The sequence below is a fragment of the Primulina tabacum genome, chromosome 18, assembly GCF_025594145.1.
Source record: "Primulina tabacum isolate GXHZ01 chromosome 18, ASM2559414v2, whole genome shotgun sequence".
Lineage (NCBI taxonomy): Eukaryota > Viridiplantae > Streptophyta > Magnoliopsida > Lamiales > Gesneriaceae > Primulina > Primulina tabacum.
Window position 1 is genome coordinate 27,035,788 of NC_134567.1, and position 21,035 is coordinate 27,056,822.

The window sequence follows — 21,035 nt, forward strand, 5'->3', positions numbered from 1 at the left end:
TACACCTACCACTCATAGCCTTTGATGTTGACTTTCTGTCAAGCCAACCCTACCTCTGATAGCTTCTCTGACACTGCCAAACCCCTGTAGTTCTGACAGATAAGACTGTCCATACCGATACACTCGAGTATGGTGCGCTTCTCGAGGTAGCCCGAGTAGAAAGTTCCCGGGAGCTTGCATGAGAGCCCGGGTTATGATGATGGCCCGGGAAGAAATGGAATGTCCGGGAAGCTGGCTATGATCTGGGCTTCCCATTTAATAAACCGGGTTAAAGACGACCCGGATCCTTATGGAGGTATCAGTTGTTGTCTCACTTTATATGGGAAAAATGTTATCCCAAGTCTCCAACTCTGAGATGCCAATGAACTACGTACAGATCTCCCTGAAAATTAGAGGGAAAAAAAAAAAATTAACCCATATTACTATTATTTTGCAGATTAAAAATCGAAAAAATGTTAATTTTATTCATGTATATATTGGTGTGTGATATTTGTAGTCGTATATATTTTGTTATATCAATTATAGTCATGCAACTATTTTTTTTAGCATTTCAGTCGTTCTTTCTGAAATTATATAATTAATTGATCAATTGTACATTTTATGTAAGTACGTCGTTAAAAAAATTTATCGAGCTATGCACGTGCGTTTGTTATCAATAACCTTGGTCGCTAATTGTGAGAGACCGGTACAATTAGTCGGTCTCTAAATTAGAGACCACATTTATGTTATCGGTCTCTAATTATATATGTGGTTTCTAATTTAGATACCGACTAATTAAAGTCAGTCTCTAATATAGAGACCGATTCATTATTCAGTCGCTATATGAGAGACCGATACAACACAATCAGTCTCTAACTTAGAGACTGAATTTAAGAAATCGGTCTCTAAATTAGATATTGTTTTTCCCCCCGGCTACTGTTATTTACATCAATCCAAACACAACACTATATGCATAATCAATTAATATAACCATCCAAAAACACAACACAGTATTAACATGAATATGACTATGATATACATTGTGGAAGCGGCAACGTGAGTAAGGATTCCTACAGATTCCTCTCAACATCCCCAAACAGATTTTTGTCCTAAATAAAGGAGAGATTTTAATTATTATTTTTTTTCAAAAAATTCATGTGAAATTTAATTTCCTTTTTTCGGTGGTCCCTTGCTTTGGCTATGATATGCATCGTGGAAGCGGCAACGTGGCTGAAAAGCACCGATGGTGTTGGAAGAATTGAAACCGCAAGGTTTTTATGTTTTGGGAGATGACTGGAGCGAGCGGAATAGCAGTGGGGTTTTTAAAAATATTTAGGTTTTATTAGAGATCACTCTCCTATTTCCGTTTCAAATTAGAGACCACTTTCATATTTCAGTCTCAAATTAGAGACCACTTTCTTATATCCGTCTCAAATTCGCGACCGATATAATATATCGGTCTCAATTTAGAGACCTATATAGAAATTCGGTCTCCAATTAGTGGGTAGAATAAAAATCGAGCTACAAAAATAATATTAAATCTGAAAATAAATTTAGCGACTGATATTAGTAACTTCGGTCTCAAATTAGAGACCACTTTCACATTTCTGTTTCACATTAGCGATCGTCAAAATAAGTTGATCTCAACTTAGAGACCTGAATATAAATTCGGTCTCCAATTTGTGAGTAGAATAAAAAAGCGAGCAATAAAAATAATATTAAATCTGAAAATAAATGTAGCGACCGTTATTATTAATAGCGGTCTCAAATTAGAGACCGAAATTACTCTCGGTCTCTAAGTCGGTTACAAATCTCCGTTTCTTTTGTAGTGTTAATTATAAATTTTAACAATGATATTAGACACATAGTTAAATGAATTTGATGTATATGACTAAAATTGATCAATGAAAAACATATTTACATAACTTTAATTGATTTAATGAAACATACATGATTAAAAATGTCATAACCAATACATAGGAGACTAAAAATGACATTTTACCATAAAAATACTCAGGATTTTTGTGTTCGTTATAGCATTAAGTCAACACAACTTTTAATACATGGTAATAAATAAAACTTGCATTTTCGTTTCTATTTTTATCTTGTCAACATTTTAAATATTTTGTATATTTGAATTTTAGCAAAAAAATATGATTAAAAATAGTAATCCATATCACTGACCTGAACCTGAATATGATCCGATGACAGATTTTTCATTGGATCTGACCTCATGTGGACCAGATCCTTAGCTCTTGGTTCCGGTCAGAGATGTTTATTGGACCGGGTCAACTTGGAACTCGGTTCTGATTGAAGTTAATTTAATATTAATATTAAATCGAATTGGGTTGCTTGAAAGTTAACCCGAATCCATTTTAATATGGTTTGACTGAAATCGATACGTAATATTTTTAATTACTTTGCTTCATAAATAACTTATTTATATAAATAATTGTTGGGAAAAAAAATATTGATTCCTATTATGTTACAACCAATTCAATTTGATCCGATAGCAAATTCGGTTAAGCTGAAATAACTACCTTATTAAAAAACAATTTTAATTTCGGTTAATTAGTTCGATTTCAGTTTTTAATACAAAAACTCAGTTAAATCAAACAAACCTAACAAACTTAAATTTTATTAAAATTTAATATTGTTAAATATTTGAATAGGGTTATCAAGAAAAAAATATAACAAATGAGTCCATGACACAACTCACCTTTCACCCTCGCACACGAGAAAAATAAAAATTATATTTACTTTGAATTTCTAAAGATCCACGAAAGTAAATGTTATTACACATAATAAAACTTATCATTAATCTAAAATTTGAAAATTAAGGCCACGGGGTATTTTCTTTTTTCAGACAATAACATTTATTTTATTTACGACAAAACATTAAACTTTAAATTATTACACACTCGGAAGTCGAAAAACATACATTATCCAACATAGATCGTGTATACATTATTCGTTTGATATTGCAGCCTCAGTACGTAGTCTGCGGCAATGCTTATCGGTTCATTCCTCCGACGAAGGGGGCAGCTGTCACCCCTTGTCCTTGATTTTGTTTCTCCATGTTGCCATGCCATCCTATATATATATATATATATATATATATATATATATATATATTCAATTCAACAAATTTATACAATATAAGAGATCAGGTCTTTCTATTCTAATCTTGCAGGAATTGAAGAGCAGTAGATTCCATATATGTTATGGTTCTTTATCATCTTTATCACACATAGGAAACTACGGGTCTCTAATTTATGTAAAATAACAATGCCATTCTCATTTTGCACTTAATTTTCCACCTTTCGTATGGAGTTTTCCATCTGAATTTATGATTTTGTTGTTGCAGTATATCGACGCTTACAAACACACCAAGCAAAACAGCATCAGGAAAAACCAGTAAATAATTACCAAGAGACATATCGAATCCACGGTGTTGGAGCTCTCGATATTCTTGACACAGGGCGCATGATTCGCAACAACAATGAACCAAACAATCTCCGCATGGGGACTCCTGCAGCTTGTACTGAGTTCTCATTCGAGATCGATAGAAGCACGAATATATGCAAGTACATCCAGTGACAACTGCTATCAGGGCGTACAGAGCCCCACTTGCTCCGCAAGCTAATTTTCAACATCCAACATCTCCATCATATTCGATATTATATAAAAATCAAGTAAAAGAATAAATAAATATGACTCACAAGTGGATCCTTGATCAACTATCTCAGCAATTTGTCCAAAAGTGATACACGGGCACCAACATGTTAAGCAACCTGTGTATATATATAATTAAACGTCAGTTTCTATACGATAAATTCAAAGTAAGAGATAATTATAATGATCGCATAAGCTAGCTGACGGAGCCTTTTATTTTTATTTTTAGATTCATAAATTTACGGTGATATATATTCCCCAGTCTTTTAATCATCTTTCAACCTTTCCGAGATTTCAAATATTACTTTTAGTCCTTCATTACTAACTTACAAAACTATGCATACAAAAAAAAAAAAAAAAAGTGGGAACATGTATTCAATCATGACTTTTTAAAATGATAGACTTTTGTGGATTTGATATATTTTTATTGCCTTTTACAAAATATTGTCATAGATTTACAAACATATTTATGTGGATTATGTATTTTATTTTACAAGATTTTTGTAAACCTAATTATCACATATTATTTTTTATTAATTTTTTTGAACTAATAACTACTTGACATAGATAACATATTCAATTTGAAATATTTATTAAAATTTATATTAGTAAATAAATTACTTATTTAAAAGTTAAATCATTTAATCATTATATATATGTGTATTTATGTGGATTTGTATGCATGTTTGTAAATTTTAAAAAATTCATCGCTATGTTAATTGTAACATTGTGTTTGAATTAATAATATATATATATATATACACACACACATGTGAAGATAATGTTATTTATGATTGTTTGAATATAATTTTTTTAAAAAAAATATTTATAAACATATTAATTGAAAATGCTAAAAAAACTAAAAAAATTAATTTTTAATCAAAAATTTTTTTAAAAAATTATTTATTAAAAAAATTAATACTAATTTCAATTGTATGAGCGAACAAAATTTTATGATTTTCTTATAATTAGTGCAATAATTTTATTAAAAAATTTATTCATATAATTTTAAGTATAATTAACGGTTATAACATTTAAAAAATAAAATTTAATTTTTAAACACAAATGAAACAAATTATTTTATCAATCATATCATAAAATTTCTTCATAAATTATAGTTTAAAATCTTAATTTTTATTTTTTTTATCATATTTGTTGAGAGACTATTGAACTATTAAAAAATCAATTATAGAATTCAAAATTTTATGTGATATTAAAATAAAAATTATTAAATGATTAATCAATAAAAAATAAAAAATCTAAAAATAAAAAAAAATATACCGATAAATTTTTAAAATTAGAGAATGATAGAATTAGACGAGTAGAGAGCACATTCATTTGTATTAATCATAAATTTAAAATAAAAATAAATTATAGAATTAAAATTTTTTATGATATTAAAATATAAAATTTATTAAAAGAACCATCAATAAAAAAGTGAAAAATCTTAAATGAATAAAAAGAAAATGTATAGTAATAAATTTTGAAAATTAAAAAAATGACAAAGATAGATGGATTAAAGAAGATGTGAAGAGAAGAGAGGTGATGTGAGGTGGGAGAGAAAAAAGAAAATAAATTGTGTATGAATTAAAATTTTAAAAATCTATCCAAATCTCTGGGTTGAACAAAGATAACTTTTGTCAATTTATAGTTGTATATTAAGTTTTAATAACTTGAGTAGGTCTCTTATGAGACGACCTTACGAATCTTTATATGTGAGACGGGTCGATCCTACCAATATTCACAATAAAAAATAATACTCTTAGTATAAGAATTAATACTTTTTCATGGATGATCCAAATAAGAGATCCGTATCACAGAATACCACCCATGAGACCGTCTCACATAAGTTTTTGCCTAATAACTTTATGTTGATGAATTTCATAAAATCATTAAAAATCTGTTGAAAATTTAAATACATATAGAATACTACTTGATTTTTAAAACTCTACGAAAAATATTTTGAGTACAAATAGACTTCTATATAATATTCAAAAATCTTGATCAAATACCTCCATGCTTTTAAAATCTACGAAAAATCATTAAAAATCACTAAATCTCCTTCCATTAATACACCCCTATAAACTTTATGTATATATATAACAGCAATTATTTCTCGATCATATATACTAAGGCTGCGTTTGGTTGAGGATAAAATAAAGTAATGATTAGTATGTAAATGATAAAGAAAATGATTGTCGTAGAAATATAACATATGGTGTAAAATAGTATTCTGTTTGGTAAGATTTTTAAATGTAGGATAATTTTGAATTTTTTTTGAAAGAACAAAATTGCACTTTCTTCTTTCTTTTTCTCGGAGTGGCGGCGGTCCGGCATTCCGGCGGTGGTCGGCAGCGACGGTCCGGTGGTGGTCTGACGACGGCTGTGCGACGGCGGTCCGGCGGCGGAGGTGGTTCAACAGCGGTAAAGAAGGAAGGATAAAATAGAAAAAATAGTAGGGATAGAGGAAGGATTGATAATCTTACATAGAAAGGAGGTATTATTTAATCAAACGTAATGCAACTTAATCAGTTATAGAAGGGATTGAGTTGGTTAAATAAAAATCATATCAAACGTTGGATAAAATTTGATAAAATAATTTATCCTACTTAAATCTCATTAACCAAACGCAGCCTAATTGTAAAAGCAAGGAACCAGTATATATACTGCCGGTCACTTACAATTGGGGACATCAGAGCAGCAATCACAGAGGCCAGTGGACCATTGGCCCGGATCCCCGCCTTGAACGTTCAGAGCCGGCATAGGTATTCCCGTTGCCGTCAGTGGTCGGCCGTATTCTTGCGGTTCCACTGGTGGGTGAGACTTTTCCATGGAGTCTTCCGCTTTACCCATTCTATCTTACTCGGAAGAAAATATAAAATATATTCTCTGTAATTTTTCACGTATGAATTAATGTCTAACAAAGCAACCAATCGGGTTATATATATATGTAGCCTACACAATATCTTCAATACCGACTTGGTGCTGTTGGCCATTTCTTTTCCACGAATCATCGTTGCCAGTCAAGTCAACTGCACTTCCCGAATTTAATTAATAACGTCCTTGTGAAAAATCACTCTCCCGTTCTGATTTTGTCTTCTATATATGATAATGGTGTGGCCCTCCTACCTTTGAGCACAGGTAACACGAGCACATTAATTATTCATTTTTTTAATAAAATAAATTAAAATACCCGGAAATAACCAGCAACGACAATTCTCAGTCGAGGTGCTGAACTCGTTTTCGTGGTTAGAAGAAGGCTACCAGTGAAATATTATATCAAATTATAGAGATTATTTAAACCACATGTTTGCGTGTGTGTGTTGACTAAGTCGTGCTTTTGTGCTTATCTTTAAAATTATTTGGGTCATGGAAGTTTGGTCACCCACTCAATCATTTATTTAGTTTTCATTTACAAGTAATGAATAATAAATATTGAAAGGAATATCTAATTTTTTAATTTATTTTTTCTTTATTGTTAATATTGGGATATTAAATATGGTGTTTTGTATTTTTAGATTAATAAGATTTTCTATAATATTGATGTTTTCATTGTTCGATAATATTGTGATATTATTGATGTTTATGATAAGATATCTAGTTGTTATATTATTGTTTAAATGAGTTTATTTCTTAATGAAATTCTTGTTTTCTTATTTGTGTATGATTTTATATAAAGAATAAACTCTATGACAAATGAAGTATATAAATAAGATATCATTGTTGATGTGTGGTCAGTGGTTTTGCGACGGTGGTTTTTGAGAGTCGGAGGAAGAACAAATAATTATATCAATGAAGATTTTGCGTGATCGTCTCACGCTGTTTGCTGTGTTGCCGTAAAGTGTTGGAGACACTTGAAGACAATACTTGTGTAAAATGTTGTTGAAGAGTTATTTGTAGCTCCGAGTTTCAACAATATAGTAGTTGCATATGTGGTTTTGTTTTTGTCCACTATTTACATACGTGGAATCTCAATCAATATAATTAAATTCTTGATAAATAACCCAAAGTATGTAATTTCATGTGGTAAGCAAATCAACATTGAGACTATGACAGAGAAAGTCAGTATAACATTCATGTGTTCTCTAGAGATATAAATCCAACATAATGGAACACATCCCATAAAATGCAGATTGACAAAACTATCTCCGGCCCGATATCGAAAGGGGACGATTTTCATTTGAAGAAGAAGAGATGTTTATTCAACTTCATAACATCCTTGAAAACAAATATGGGAACATTTTCAGATTTCCTCACTTTTCCGAAAGAGTAGATATGTTGTGAGACGGTCTCACGAATCTTTATCTATTAGACGGGTCAACCCAACCGATATTCACAATAAAAAGTAATATTTTTAACATAAAAAGTAATATTTTTTCATGGATGATCTGTCTCACAAAATACGACCCGTGAGACCGTTTCACAAAAGTTTTTACATTTTCGAAAAATAAGGCTTCTACGAATGGGAATCGACCCCGTGACTCAGTCCTTGACTTGATTTTCTGGACCTTTCCACGATCCTGCGGTCATCTTTCTACGACAATTTGACGCCACAAATGAATTGTTCGAGGTTACTAGGTTTGCAACCTTTGATTAATCCTCAGTTGATTAGATTGGCCACTTCCCTTTTATCCAGCCGGCGCCAAAACCATGAGTTTCTAACACCCACAGCTTCACCAATCAATTATTCTTCCCAAATGCAAACCCGATTAATCAAGATCAGATTAAAACCCTAATCCTTGTTTGGATTCTACACCTTCGGCTGCTATGTTCGAGCAAGATCAAGCTTATAACCAGTTAGTTTAGCATTTACCTTAATTAATTGGCAAAGTAAGTTTGATTAGTTGGATAAGTAGTTAGTAGTTTCTGTTCCTTTATTAGATAAATATAGAGAAATTGAATTGTATTTCAATTGAACAATTCTTGAAGATTATTCAATGAAAGTTCTCTCTAATAATCATTCTCGATCTTCATCTCTGTTCTTGAAGAGTTGTGTAATCAATGGAATGGAGGAAATAATGATTTGTACACAAATTTAACATATCGTTATGATGCTTAATTTATGAAATAATATCAATAAATCAGAACTTAAAAATTATATATATGGTTTCAAATTTAAGTTCTAATCAGTACTTATCATTGTTTTTTTCCCCAAAGCAGCGCTGAGGTGACCACATCAATGTGTTGTTGATGTGACATTAAGATGGTGTCAACCACTTACGTGTACAACAATGTATTAACGCTCTCGATGAAAAATGACTAAAATTGAAATTTGAAAATATTAAATACCAAACATAGTTGTCATTTGTCAGGAAAAATATTTGACCGAAATTATATATTAACCTAACGTTGCGGATGCTTTGTTTTGAACTAACTAATGGCGATCAAATATTAACGAGTCTAATTACTTCAATATATATACATTATAGACACGAGACTAATGTGAGCCGGTGTATTGATCTAAATAAAAAGTACGCACACAAGCCACCTTGTTAACCACACTCTTTTTCGTAAATACAAATATAAGTAATTTTTATTTTTAACATATATACATCGACGATTAATCTTCTTGTCACACAATAACAGTAATTTTTTTAGAGTTTAAAATTAAAACAAACATATATATATAAGTACATAGTGATTTATTATAAAATTAATTTAGCAAACATCACCCAAAGATATCAAAAAACATAGATCATGTCCACACATTTAACCTTGCTGGCTTATGCTTATCTGGTCATTGCTCCGACATAACTAGGAGCAACGGTGGCCGGTGTTGGATTTTGTCTCTCAATGCTGCCATGATATCCTACCAATTTTCAAAAAAACACATTTAATAGATATATATTAGCTTCTTATTACTGAATTAAACTCATGAGTCACAGTTACATCCACACACATATATATAAATGAAATTCGTATATATATGTATATATAATTACCGAGGTTCATGTTGAATCCGCGGTGTTTCAGTTCACGATACATTTGACACAAGGAGCACAATTCACAGCAGCAATGAACCGCGATATCTTGGCATAAATTACCCGGAATCATGTATAGTGCTCTCATTTTAGTTCTATAGCGACGAGAATACGCATGCGCGCATCCTGTTAAATATAATATCAGGAAATAGATCGCCGCACTCGTTCCGCAAGCTAAAAAATAAAAATTATATATAAATATCAATTCGTGTTCAATAATATTACAAACATAAGATATATATATATATATATATATATATATATATATATTCTCCCGTGACTTACAAGTGGATCCTTTGTCTACAATCTCAGCAACTTGTCCAAATGTTATGCATGAGCACCAACATGTTACGCAACCTATACATATCACGATATGATAGAAAGTTATACGTGCATGTTTTAAAGTTTTGTTTAGCAAAGAGTACATACTATACGTTGGGACGGATACGGGATATCGAACGATATTATTAATTAATGAGCTAAGTTTAAAAAAAATTTTATTTTCCCATAGGTCAGTGGAATATGTATGTTTTTTTTTCTAATTAAACAAACATAAAACATATTATATATTTACGATCGAGAGTACTGTGTGTATATATATATGTGTGTGTGTGTGTGTGTGTGGTAAAACACCTACAATTGCCGCAATCAGAAAAGCAGTCACACAGGCCAGTGGACCACGTTGATGGAACCAAACTTTGAATTTGCAGCGCGGGCACTGCCACCACCGGCGGTGGCACCACAAACGGTTGAGATTTCCCCACTGAACCAGCCATACGACTTAATTAGTTGAAGAAAGTTCCTAAACTTAGCTAGGAATCTGGTATGGTAGCTATATTGAATGTGTAGAGCAAAATGTAGCTGGTCATGTTTTATAGACACATTTCAAGTCTGGATTCAACGGCTTGGTAGGGGGCAAACTTGTTGCAAAAATTAATCGAAGTCCACCACTGCCCATAAATCAAATCAAATTAAACTCACAAATTGTGATTTTATATATTTTGACGGAAGTGGCTATGGTCTTTTTAAACAACATTACATGACTAATTATTTTGGTTGTCAACTATGTCATTTTTGCTTACGTGTTGCGTTGCGTTCATTGGAGCAAGGCTAATTATCCCACTAATTATACCAATTCTACGATTTTTTTTACAAATAAATAATAACACGACTTATAAATTAGAAAGCCGATAGTTTTATCTTTTGCTCGATTATTAGCAGGCCAAAACGATTTTAAATGTAAGTTAATTATTAGTGAATATTAGCTGGAAAAAAGTTACAGAAATTAGGAATTCGATATATATTTATTAACTAATTCGCATACTCTCACAATCCGATGTATTATGGATATCACAATCACATTTTTTTAGAACGCTCCGTGGCCTTCTGATTAACCAAGGACGATAATCTAAATGTGAATCCGTCATGTAAACATTTTCACTCACATAACACTTATTTCCCGTTCAGGAATATAGAGGTGGTTCCAGTCATGTAACATTATGACCCGCATATATAACACTTATTTCTCTATATCATATCTGATACCATTTTGTCATGCACTGGGCTCAAGTCCACGCAAGCTTCACTGCACGATAAACTTCTATAACAACTATTATGTATCCACCGTCGTTTTATAAAAATGATGAAGTCAAATTATCATATAAGTTTATTTTAGCCTTTTATTAACTGCTTCACACATTCTTCATAATCCAATGAGATGAGTCACACATTTTCGGGCCGGCCCCAATGCCTCGCTAGTGGTAGATTTATTGCAATAATTAATCGAATATATATTTATCACGACCCCCACACTAAATTTTTATTATTTAAACTTTAAATTGCACTAGTTGACCTTTCCTTTTCTTCGTCTTTTATATATTTTTCAAAATCAATTATCAAGTATTTAATTAATTCATACCCACCTCCCGCAATCTAATTATATTTAATTGGTAACTAGCCATTAAATTAGGATCATTCCTTTGCCCTCCTCAATTAATTTTTAGTTGTCATACACGCCGTTTGAAATTCCACGAGGCCATTAATTATTAAACATTCCGTTGATATATTTTTTCCTTGAATTAAAATTTAATTGTTGCAGTCACATAGTGGTAGTAATAATATAACATAAATCATTTAAAGCGTACACCAATTTAAGTAATATGACAACTGTTTTCCTAACATAGATAATTAAGCTTTTCAACGATCATCCTTCCGGTAATTGTAACTCATAAAAATCGAACACTACAAAAAAAAAAGAGGTTAGCTACGGTATAAACCGTCGGTAAAACCGTAGCCAAAAGGATTAGGCGACGGTTTTAACGACGGTTTATAGGTCCGTCACGGGAGGCCGCGTCGCCTTCTATAACGACGGTTTATCAAGAATCGTCGTTAATATAGCGACTGTTTCTTTAAGAAGACCGTCGCTTCCTGTAGCGACGGTTTACATATAAACCGTTGCTATAATAAGCGACGGTTTATGTCTAAACCGTCGCTATAGGAAGCGACGGTTTAGTCAGCAACCGTCACTATAATAAGCGACGATATTGTAAAAAACCGTCGTTATAATAAGCGACGATATTGTAAAAAACCGTCGTTATAATAAGCGACGGTTTTCTCTAAAACCGTCTCTATAATAAGCGACGTTATTTTTTAAAAAACCGTAGATAATGATGAAGCGACGGTTATTAAACAAAATACTACGCAAAATTTCATAAATAAAAATATTACGCAAAAAAATAAAATAAATTTTCTATAAAGAAAACGCTTTAAAAACCTGACGTGCGCGAATATATGCAGATCTACGGAACGTTGGAAGATCACACCGACGAGCAAATCTACGAAATTAATACGAAAAAATGTTAGTACAAAATAAACAAAACCGAAACTTTGAAAAAATCGATATATTTTCGCTACTACAAGAGAAAAAAAAGGCGAAATGCGTTGAAAAAAAATGTTCGCGAACCTCGGTATATATAGAACCATAGCGATGGTGTTTGCGAAAACCGTGGCCAGTAGCGACGGTTATGAAATAAAAAGTCGCAAATAGCGACAGTTTTATAAAACCGTCGCCGATCTAGATCGACGACGGTTTCAAGAACCGTCGCTATTAGCGACAGTAAGACAACATTCGTCGCTACTAGCGACGGTTGATAACTGCTGTCGCTAATTTCGTGACAGTTATTGTGAACCGTCGCTTTATTCAACGATGGTTTTGACTAAAACTGTCGCTTTATTTATTTTGTCCTAATTGAAAAAAATATTAACAACAACATTATAATAATACAAGTGTTTAGTACAAATGTCGTAAAAAAAACTCATAGCGACGGTTTTTTAAAAAACCGTCGCTATTTTGATTTAAACCGTCGCCCATAGCTACCGTTTATGTAAAACTGTCGCTATTAGAGATTAGCGACAGTTTGTCCAAACCGTCGCTATGGGCAACGGTTGTTAAAACCGTCGCAAAAAGCGACAGTTTAAAAAAGCTGTCGCCAAATATTGCGACGGTCTACTTTTATACCGTCGCACATGGCAACGGGTAAAAAACCGTCGCCTAATATGGCGACGGACATTATTATAAACGTCGCCAAAGGCGACATTCAAAAAACCTGTCACACAAAATGGCGACGGGTTTGTTCGAATAGTCGCAAAATAGCGACGGTTGTTTAAAAAGCGTCGCTATATTAGCGACGGTTCGCTAATATAGCGACGTTTGTGAATAAACTGTCACTATATTTACTAGACGACGGTTTCATCAAAAACCGTCGCTACTAAAGCGGACGGTTTGTCATAAACAGTTGCTGTTTGAGCGACGGTTTATTAAAAACTGTCGCTATTCCACCCGTTTTTTTTGTAGTGGAACACGATATATATATTCTCCAAAAACATTAATATGATTGAGCGTCTATCGTTTTACCAAAAGTCATACTTGTAAATATACATTTATGAGGTCTAAGAGCGTAATCAACATATATAAGATGTTTTCGTTTTAATTTTGGTTACTATATGCCAAAGTGAGTTTTCTGATTTATTACCTTTAATATAGTAACAACAAAGAAACTAAACTCGGGGGAAATATAATCATACAATCACGTCAGAAAAAAAAAAAAAAAAAAACCTAAACTCGGGGAAAAAGGGTTGGGGGTACTGTGAAACTGGGAAAAAGGAAAGAAAATAAATTTTTAAAACATTATTTTATTTTATTTTTTGAAAAAATAGAACAGTGAAATTAGATTCAAAACCTAGATATGTAAATGAACTAAACTGTTCACGAGCTATTCGGAGCTCAGCTCGATAAAAAATTTGTTTGTTAATCATATCAAACCAAACTTAAATTCGATTTCGAATTCGATAATTTAATCAAACTAAGCTCAAGTTTAAAAATATTTGAATCTTGAGCTTGCAAACATATTCATTAATAGGCTTGCGAGCTCGAGCTCGAGCTCGAGCTCAGCTTGTGTAGGTGGGATCTTATTTTAGTATTATATCTTCAAAGTCTCGATCTAATTCTTTCGTGTCTATGGAGCCAAGCCCACTTAATCAATGAGTTGTTTGTAATTGATGAGCCGAATCACAACTTGGGCTTTTTCATTGGAATGTTGATGAGCCAAAACACAAATTGGGCTTATTCATTGAAGTAGCCCAAATCTGAAAAATCTAAGCTGATGTACGATATACTTCACACCCTTCCTCTACATAAAACATTTTACCGTCAAAATATGATCTGCCATTGGATAATATGGACGAAGAGTGTCTTGTAATTTTATACTTATTCAATGTTTGTCTCCTTTCTTTGTCACCTATAATCATAATATGATGTGTGATAAGTTGGTTTTCGGTAGTGTTTGATTCAAGTTTTTAGTCAGTGAGATATTTGAAAATTATAATTATATATATATATATATATATATTTATATATATATATATATAAATAAGCTCTTGAAAATACTAACTTATTGCGCCATGACACACCCTAGTCTGCTCTTTGAAATCACATTTCTCATCTTACAAATTAAAAACAAAAATAAGATTAAAAATTTAAAACGTACTCATTTCCATCTTTCAATTTTGTGTCATACCGACTATACATTCATCACCTATCAATCAAGCAGTAACTTAGAGCTATATCCTTCTTTATATGACATTATTGAGATTAAATTTAAATATTGGTCTATACTTATAATCACATGTCCTTTATGACGGACTGTATTTGAACTTCATCGTAATTATTATTCAAATTCATTGTCTTGCATTTTAATTTTGTTTATTTAAACAAGTCAATAAATTTGATATTCATCATCTCAATTTCACCGATTCAAATACAACCCGAGTTAAATACGGCGAGGAAAACATAATGTGGGTGAAAATAACAATGTTGGTTAACTTGTAATTATGCTTACTTCCAAAACTACAATCATAGGTGCATTATTCCAATGTCGAAAGTGGGGTTTCGACTTGTATCAGTGATTGGGTCCATTGGTAAACACACGCCAACTATTCAAACCGCCTTAATTATGTGGTTTTGTTATTTGGTTAAAAGTTTTGGTAGACATAATATTCCGGCTATGGCAACTGCACACTATTATCATTTCCGTTGTGAGTTTGTGTAGTTTAGCACTCTCTGTTTTTCCCCATGATAAGGAGATGGGGTTTGGAGTTTCCACCTCGAAATTTATATCTTATTCGAGAGACACAATATCACTATACCAAAAGATCCGTCACACGGGTTTTGAAACATAACTCAAACTTTAATGATATATGAAAAGTGGCACTATTTGCTTTTGAATTTTGATCATATACCATGGACCACCTTTGGTTCTTTGTTAAATCATTTTATATGTTAATTAATCATGGCTATCTTCTAATAAGAGAGAAGTGATCTCATTTCTAAACCGGATTTTCACCTCGGGTTGCTATTAGCCTAAGTACTAATCTTTGTCGCACAGTACTGTATTCATTATTTCTTCGCTGATTTTATTTATCTTTATTATTCATGTCTTTGCCCGATAGGATCCTGTGTCTAAAAATTGTTGAAAAGCAAACATGTGTTGTTTCTATTTTTCGATATATTACCTTTGTTATAATTAAGAGGATGTTTTTCAGAGTTCTAAAATAATTTATATTACAAAAGTTTATAACATGTCCAAATAAATTGTTTAACAGCTTATAAGTTGTTTTAAAAAAAAAAACTTATCTTAATATTTTAATTATCTAAAATATCCTTGTATATTATTAAATTTCCCATTTATTTTAAAATCCTAATATAAAATATATAATTAAATGGCAAAAACTTATGTGAGACGGTCTCACAGATCGTATTTTGTGAGACTGATCTCTTATTTGAGTCATCCATGAAAAACTATTACTTTTTATGCTAAGAGTATTATTTTTTATTGTGAATGTCGGTATGGTTGACGCGTCTCACGGATAAAGATTCATGAGAATGTCTCACAAGAGACCTACTCTAATTAAATACTGATGTAGCCAAAAATTGTGATTACCCGAATTACTCTGCTGGTTCGTAACCGGGTCCAAGTAGCCGGTGGAGAGAAATCTTTGTGGGTTATCACCTGCGTCACGAACAAACGTCAGAGGCGCCGGGGTTTGCCCGGCGTAGACACTCCGACGCTCAAGTTAGAAAATAATTTAAAGATGTTAATTGAAAGCTAAAAAGTTTAAGCATCCAATCTTCCTTCTTGAATAATGAGAATCCTCTCCTATTTATAGATTTTTTTGGAGTGTATAGTGGGCTTGAACTTTTATAATTAATTGTGGACTTGAGCTTTTATAATTAATAATTTCGCTTCAATAATAAATTGATTAATTAAATTGATTCATTATCCATTAAATACAAAGGAATCCCATTGCCCAACCTCAGATTCAACCTGGTTCTCTCTCTCTTGTTTATCAAAGATTGGTATTCTAGCTTGCTTACGTTGGCTACTATAATTAGAATTTTCAAAAGTAACCAATTTTAAAGCATTCAACTAGGAATCAAGAAAGCATATTTATTATTGTTATAAGTCTCTTATTCTTTAGGAAAAAAATTTATGTAATATTCGATTAAAAATAATAAGTTAGATTTATCAATAACAAATTAAAATATACTAAATAATTTATAAATTAAAATAATAATTTACAATCAAGATAGTAAAAAATATTTTAATCAATCTGTGGATTTTTTTAAGATAATTTATTCGATTATTTAATGTGTCCAAAGAACAAAAAACATGTTCATTTATTATTGTGAAATGGTCCCCACAGTGAAAACACAGCTCACCTTCCATTATTTTTTCACTCACACACTCACTTTCTTCATTTGGTAAAGCAGATCATTTTGCGCGTTCTCCTTTTCCCCTCGCCTTCTCAAATTTTGATTCTCGCTTCTCTTTATGATATTATTTCAATCCACTTCCGTTCCGTATCGAGTAAAAATTCTCTTTTCCTTTGTTTCGTTTAATCTGTCTGCTCGCTTTTTGTATTCGTGTACTGCGGATTAACTAACCCTCTGTTGCCGTGATGATAATGGGGAAGGGAAATGGTTTTGTTTTTCCCGAGGGATGGGGAAAAATTCAGTTATTAATGAAGGGTTTTCTGTGAGAAGGGAAAAATTTGTGAATTTATTTTTTGTTTTTCTGTTTTCGGTGGTGGTGGTGATGGTGTCTGATGTGTTTCCACGTAGTTCAGCTTGTGGGTTTTGTGGCAACGGTGTCCTTTTTAATGGTGTTTTGTTTTCTTTATCGTTCCGAGAAGACATTCTGCGTGGAACTGAAAAGCTTTTCGTTCTATTTTTAGGTTACTGATTCCGCTAATAAACCCTAGGTGGGGGGACCATATATATTATTTCTTATTTTATTGGTATATTATTATTCTTATTAAGTATGGTAATTAATTGTTATAGACAAACAGCTTGTTTTTTAGCGATTTACTTTTTTGTATTAACTATGTTTTTGATTTTGGTGGGTCTTAATCAATCGCTCTCCTGTTTGGAAATAATGGTGCAGTTCCTTTACTGTATATATTTGGTGTTACGTGATACCCAGTGAATGATAAAATTATTTCCTAACTTTCGAGCATAATATCATCACGCGTACCTATTATCAAAACAAAGAAATCCTCTGCTTTAAATGATAAGGTATGACATCGGCGACACACACACACACAAACAGAGAGAAGTGACTGGAGTATTTTGTGTATTTAATCGATTCTGGAGTTATTTATTTATTTGGTCACTTTGAATTGTGGAATTTGTTGGATGATCTTTGTTTAATCGTGATGATGTTTAAGAGGAGAACCTTTGGTTTTTTGGGTGGTATGGATTTTTCTTGCTACTGATCCATTAAATCGTGTGTTTCAATAGTAAAAGTTACCTGATAATTTCTTGAATCCTTTAGTTGTTGACTCCTTTTTTAGTCATGCTTCCAAGAATATTGCATCTCGACACCATGTTAGTTACGCGAATTATTACTTCTTCTCATACTTTTTGAGCATCTTCTGATCGTGTTTTATTTTTCATTCTCTGATCTCGAGTCAGTTTTTAATTACCTCCATGCACAAGAGTAATTGAGTAAACTGATTGATGAGCTACTGTTCTGAGATGGATTGGAATAGTAAGTGGGATCGCGAGAACTTTGCTGCTTTTTGTTCGAAACCATTTGACAGTTCCAAGAAGCTCCAATTACCGGATTGGATGATTGTTGATGATGGAGAAATGGATGCTGGATCATTCAATCTCTCATGGGGAGGTGGGAACAGTGGTGCATCTGGCTCTGATGGAGGTCATGGTTCCTCAGCAAAGAGCTCCGCATCGGCTTCTACTGACTCTTCTACTAAGGATAGCTTCAGGTTCATGAAATTTGAGTGTTCTAATGGAAATTTTAGCCAGAAAATGGAATTGAAAGGAGCTGAGGTTTTTGGGATTTCTCCACCTATGGGAGCTGTTAGCTCTGTAGAAACTTTGATCGGTCTGAAACTCGGAAGACGGACTTATTTTGAGAATAGTGGAGTTGGAGGAAATGTTAAGATCGCATCCTTATCTTCGACGCCTACTCCATCCAGTAATAAACCCACGCCCAAGAAAACTAAATTTTCTGGTCAGAGTGCTCCAATACCGCGTTGTCAAGTTGAGGACTGCAACCTTGATCTTTCGATGGCTAAAGAATATCACCAAAAGCATAGAGTTTGTGAAAGCCATTCCAAATGCCCTAAGGTTTATGTTGGAGGCAATGAGCGTCGATTTTGCCAGCAGTGTAGCAGGTACAAGAACTTCCAAGTGCCAAAATGTTTCACATCTTTGCCTCTTGTCCATTTCTTGCATGACTTGTAGCAAATGTGGGAAGATTTTAAAAAGTGTACAATTCTTGTCTCTGTTTGCAGGTTCCATAGTTTGTCCGAGTTTGATGAAAAGAAACGCAGTTGTCGAAGAAGGCTTTCTGATCATAACGCCAGGCGCCGCAAGCCACAGCACGAAACCGTCCGATTTGATTCGACTAGGTTCTCATCGCCATTTCATGGTATTGTACTTGACCAATGTTTTGAAGTTTAGTCAACTTCTCTAGCAGGAAAAATTGAAAACTTTGTGGTCTGCGCTTGAATTCTATCATACTTTGCTCAGTTAATAGGGTTAATGTTTGATTTCGATTTCCAGGCACAGAAAGAAGACAACAGGTAAGTTATCTACTGAACAATGCTCCATTTATTCAGCCTAGAATCCCTGCAAATTCCATGGGGGATAGCTCGGAGTTCACCGTTACTAGAGGATATGCTTCGAAGTCTTTTGGAGACGGAGGCAGTGGTGAGCCGCACGGGAGTGCCACCAAGCATTCCACTACAGGGTTTTTGAATTCAGGTTGGTTTCCTATTTCAGGCCTATCCTTTAATGATGTTCAGATAATTAATGCAATTTCAATAATTCAGGTTCCAAGATCACTTCCCACACAGATGCTGCACCGGAATATAATCATGCTCTCTCTCTTCTGTCAAGCAATTCGTGGGGTTCAGGCGAACCAGAAGCCATGCCTCTCTCTTCGTCAGAATTCTGGATGACCGGACTGCATCCCCGTGTGCCCACGAACTACTTTCAGGAAATGCCCGTTTTCAGATCTCCGTATGAAGCCGACTTCTATCCGAATGTTTTGAACTGATGGATCATCATATTCAAATATCACTAACCATTTCATCGCTTCGGTAGAACTTAAATAACGGTTTATGTGTTGGCCGTGAACAAATTGGGAATTCAGGGATTGTTCGTTATTTTATTATCTCGAATGCTCGCCTCATATTCTTTGGCTGTTTGCTTACAGCAGATATAGTTCAATTATATTTTGATTGTGTTGCATTGCATTGCGTCACAAGGTTACATAACGTTACAAGCAGAGAAAAACGTGAGTTAGCACCGCTCCTTTCCAGAAGGTTGGTCGATGGAACAGAGATGAGCTTATGAACCAACTGGCCCCCTCGATTTTTATGTTCACGAAGATTTAGTGATAATGAAGTATATAAGACCTATCCACCTTAACTACCTTCAAATATCTCGACCCTTTAAATATAACATATTTACTTCGTTTATAAAGATATTCTAAATTTGAAAAAGATCGATATTTTAAAGAAGAAAAAAAAAATAGACGCTAGAGGTTGGGTTAAAGATGCACTATAAAATAATTTGAGATATGGCGAAACTTTTAAATATTTTATTTAGTCGGAATGATACTTAGATCTCTTCAAGAAATAAATCATCGAAGCTTAGAAGCCACCTGAAAAAAATTTTGACATATACAAACTCACTATAGGTATCTTTACTTCTTCAGCCACGTTAAATATCTGACAAAATTAACTTAATAAACAGGTGAATTCTCACATGTAAGTCTTCTGCATTTCCTGTCTTCTTCCATTTCAATCACTATCGCGTCCTATACCATAAATTTAAAAACAATGGCATATGATCGTATAATACACATAATTTATGTCGGCAAGGGAAAAAAATTGAACGAATGGGGCCTCCTCTATCAAGTGCTTTGGTAGCTCCACCAGCTTTAATATAATAAGGCCAAGACGAATTTAATTCACACGCAGAACATTGCGGCAACCACCAGCAATGAACACGACTTTAATGATTTAAATTCGGAAAATTATAATTTTTTTTATCGCGGAAAAAATGAAACAATAACTGAAACCATGTTAAGAGTCAGGAAACATAAATATGGGGTTAGAGAAGGCACAGAGATTATATGGGCGGTAACAGCCAACCAAATAGTATATTTGTTGAATAATAAAGCAATGGCTTTCCACATCGTGTAATCAAGAAAAGGGATGGTACCAAATTCAAAATGCATTGAGGAATAAACAGGAAGAAATCAAATTTTCCTCAAGGACCAGAGCACCTACTATGATCATATTAAACCAGTC

General features: G+C 33.0%; 3 protein-coding genes across 7 annotated transcripts; 1 reads left to right on the plus strand and 2 right to left on the minus strand.

Moving 5' to 3' along the window:
• Window positions 1-2,714: 2,714 nt before the first annotated feature.
• Window positions 2,715-6,603, minus strand: LOC142533672 (protein PLANT CADMIUM RESISTANCE 2-like). The gene is made up of 4 exons (XM_075640516.1): window positions 6,336-6,603; window positions 3,702-3,773; window positions 3,409-3,621; window positions 2,715-3,072 (listed from the first exon to the last, which is right to left on the minus strand). Exons 1-4 carry the CDS (start codon window positions 6,505-6,507, stop codon window positions 2,993-2,995), a joined length of 537 nt encoding a protein of 178 aa, XP_075496631.1. The 5' UTR covers window positions 6,508-6,603; the 3' UTR covers window positions 2,715-2,992.
• A 2,676-nt stretch (window positions 6,604-9,279) lies between these two features.
• On the minus strand, window positions 9,280-10,459 carry LOC142533406 (protein PLANT CADMIUM RESISTANCE 2-like). The gene is made up of 4 exons (XM_075640158.1): window positions 10,273-10,459; window positions 9,921-9,992; window positions 9,597-9,809; window positions 9,280-9,463 (listed from the first exon to the last, which is right to left on the minus strand). Exons 1-4 carry the CDS (start codon window positions 10,409-10,411, stop codon window positions 9,384-9,386), a joined length of 504 nt encoding a protein of 167 aa, XP_075496273.1. The 5' UTR covers window positions 10,412-10,459; the 3' UTR covers window positions 9,280-9,383.
• Window positions 10,460-16,912: 6,453 nt separating this feature from the next.
• On the plus strand, window positions 16,913-19,968 carry LOC142532947 (squamosa promoter-binding-like protein 12). Of its 5 annotated transcripts, none has more exons than XM_075639500.1 (5): window positions 16,913-17,059; window positions 18,166-18,887; window positions 19,008-19,144; window positions 19,279-19,479; window positions 19,548-19,968. In XM_075639500.1, the coding sequence occupies exons 2-5, from the start codon at window positions 18,211-18,213 to the stop codon at window positions 19,772-19,774; spliced, it is 1,242 nt and encodes a 413-aa protein (XP_075495615.1). In that variant the 5' UTR covers window positions 16,913-17,059; window positions 18,166-18,210; the 3' UTR covers window positions 19,775-19,968. The 5 variants fall into 5 exon arrangements, with proteins under 5 accessions (XP_075495615.1, XP_075495619.1, XP_075495616.1 ...); XM_075639504.1 differs by lacking the exon at window positions 16,913-17,059 and adding an exon at window positions 17,066-17,453; XM_075639501.1 differs by lacking the exon at window positions 16,913-17,059 and adding an exon at window positions 17,460-17,943.
• The last annotated feature ends 1,067 nt before the right edge of the window (window positions 19,969-21,035 follow it).

Bases quoted from the DNA above. Each gene is read 5' to 3' on its own strand.
- LOC142533672 (XM_075640516.1), bottom strand. From the start codon at position 6,507: ATGGGTAAAGCGGAAGACTCCATGGAAAAGTCTCACCCACCAGTGGAA. The intron at 3,774-6,335 runs GTAAGTGACCGG...ATATATACACAG, and splicing joins CTGCTCTGATGTCCCCAATT to GTTGCTTAACATGTTGGTGC. The intron at 3,622-3,701 runs GTGAGTCATATT...GTTGAAAATTAG, and splicing joins AGTTGATCAAGGATCCACTT to CTTGCGGAGCAAGTGGGGCT.
- LOC142533406 (XM_075640158.1), bottom strand. From the start codon at position 10,411: ATGGCTGGTTCAGTGGGGAAATCTCAACCGTTTGTGGTGCCACCGCCG. The intron at 9,993-10,272 runs GTAGGTGTTTTA...TGATATGTATAG, and splicing joins CTTTTCTGATTGCGGCAATT to GTTGCGTAACATGTTGGTGC. The intron at 9,810-9,920 runs GTAAGTCACGGG...TTTATTTTTTAG, and splicing joins TGTAGACAAAGGATCCACTT to CTTGCGGAACGAGTGCGGCG.
- LOC142532947 (XM_075639500.1), top strand. From the start codon at position 18,211: ATGAGCTACTGTTCTGAGATGGATTGGAATAGTAAGTGGGATCGCGAG. The intron at 18,888-19,007 runs GTACAAGAACTT...CTCTGTTTGCAG, and splicing joins TTTTGCCAGCAGTGTAGCAG to GTTCCATAGTTTGTCCGAGT. The intron at 19,145-19,278 runs GTATTGTACTTG...TTCGATTTCCAG, and splicing joins GTTCTCATCGCCATTTCATG to GCACAGAAAGAAGACAACAG.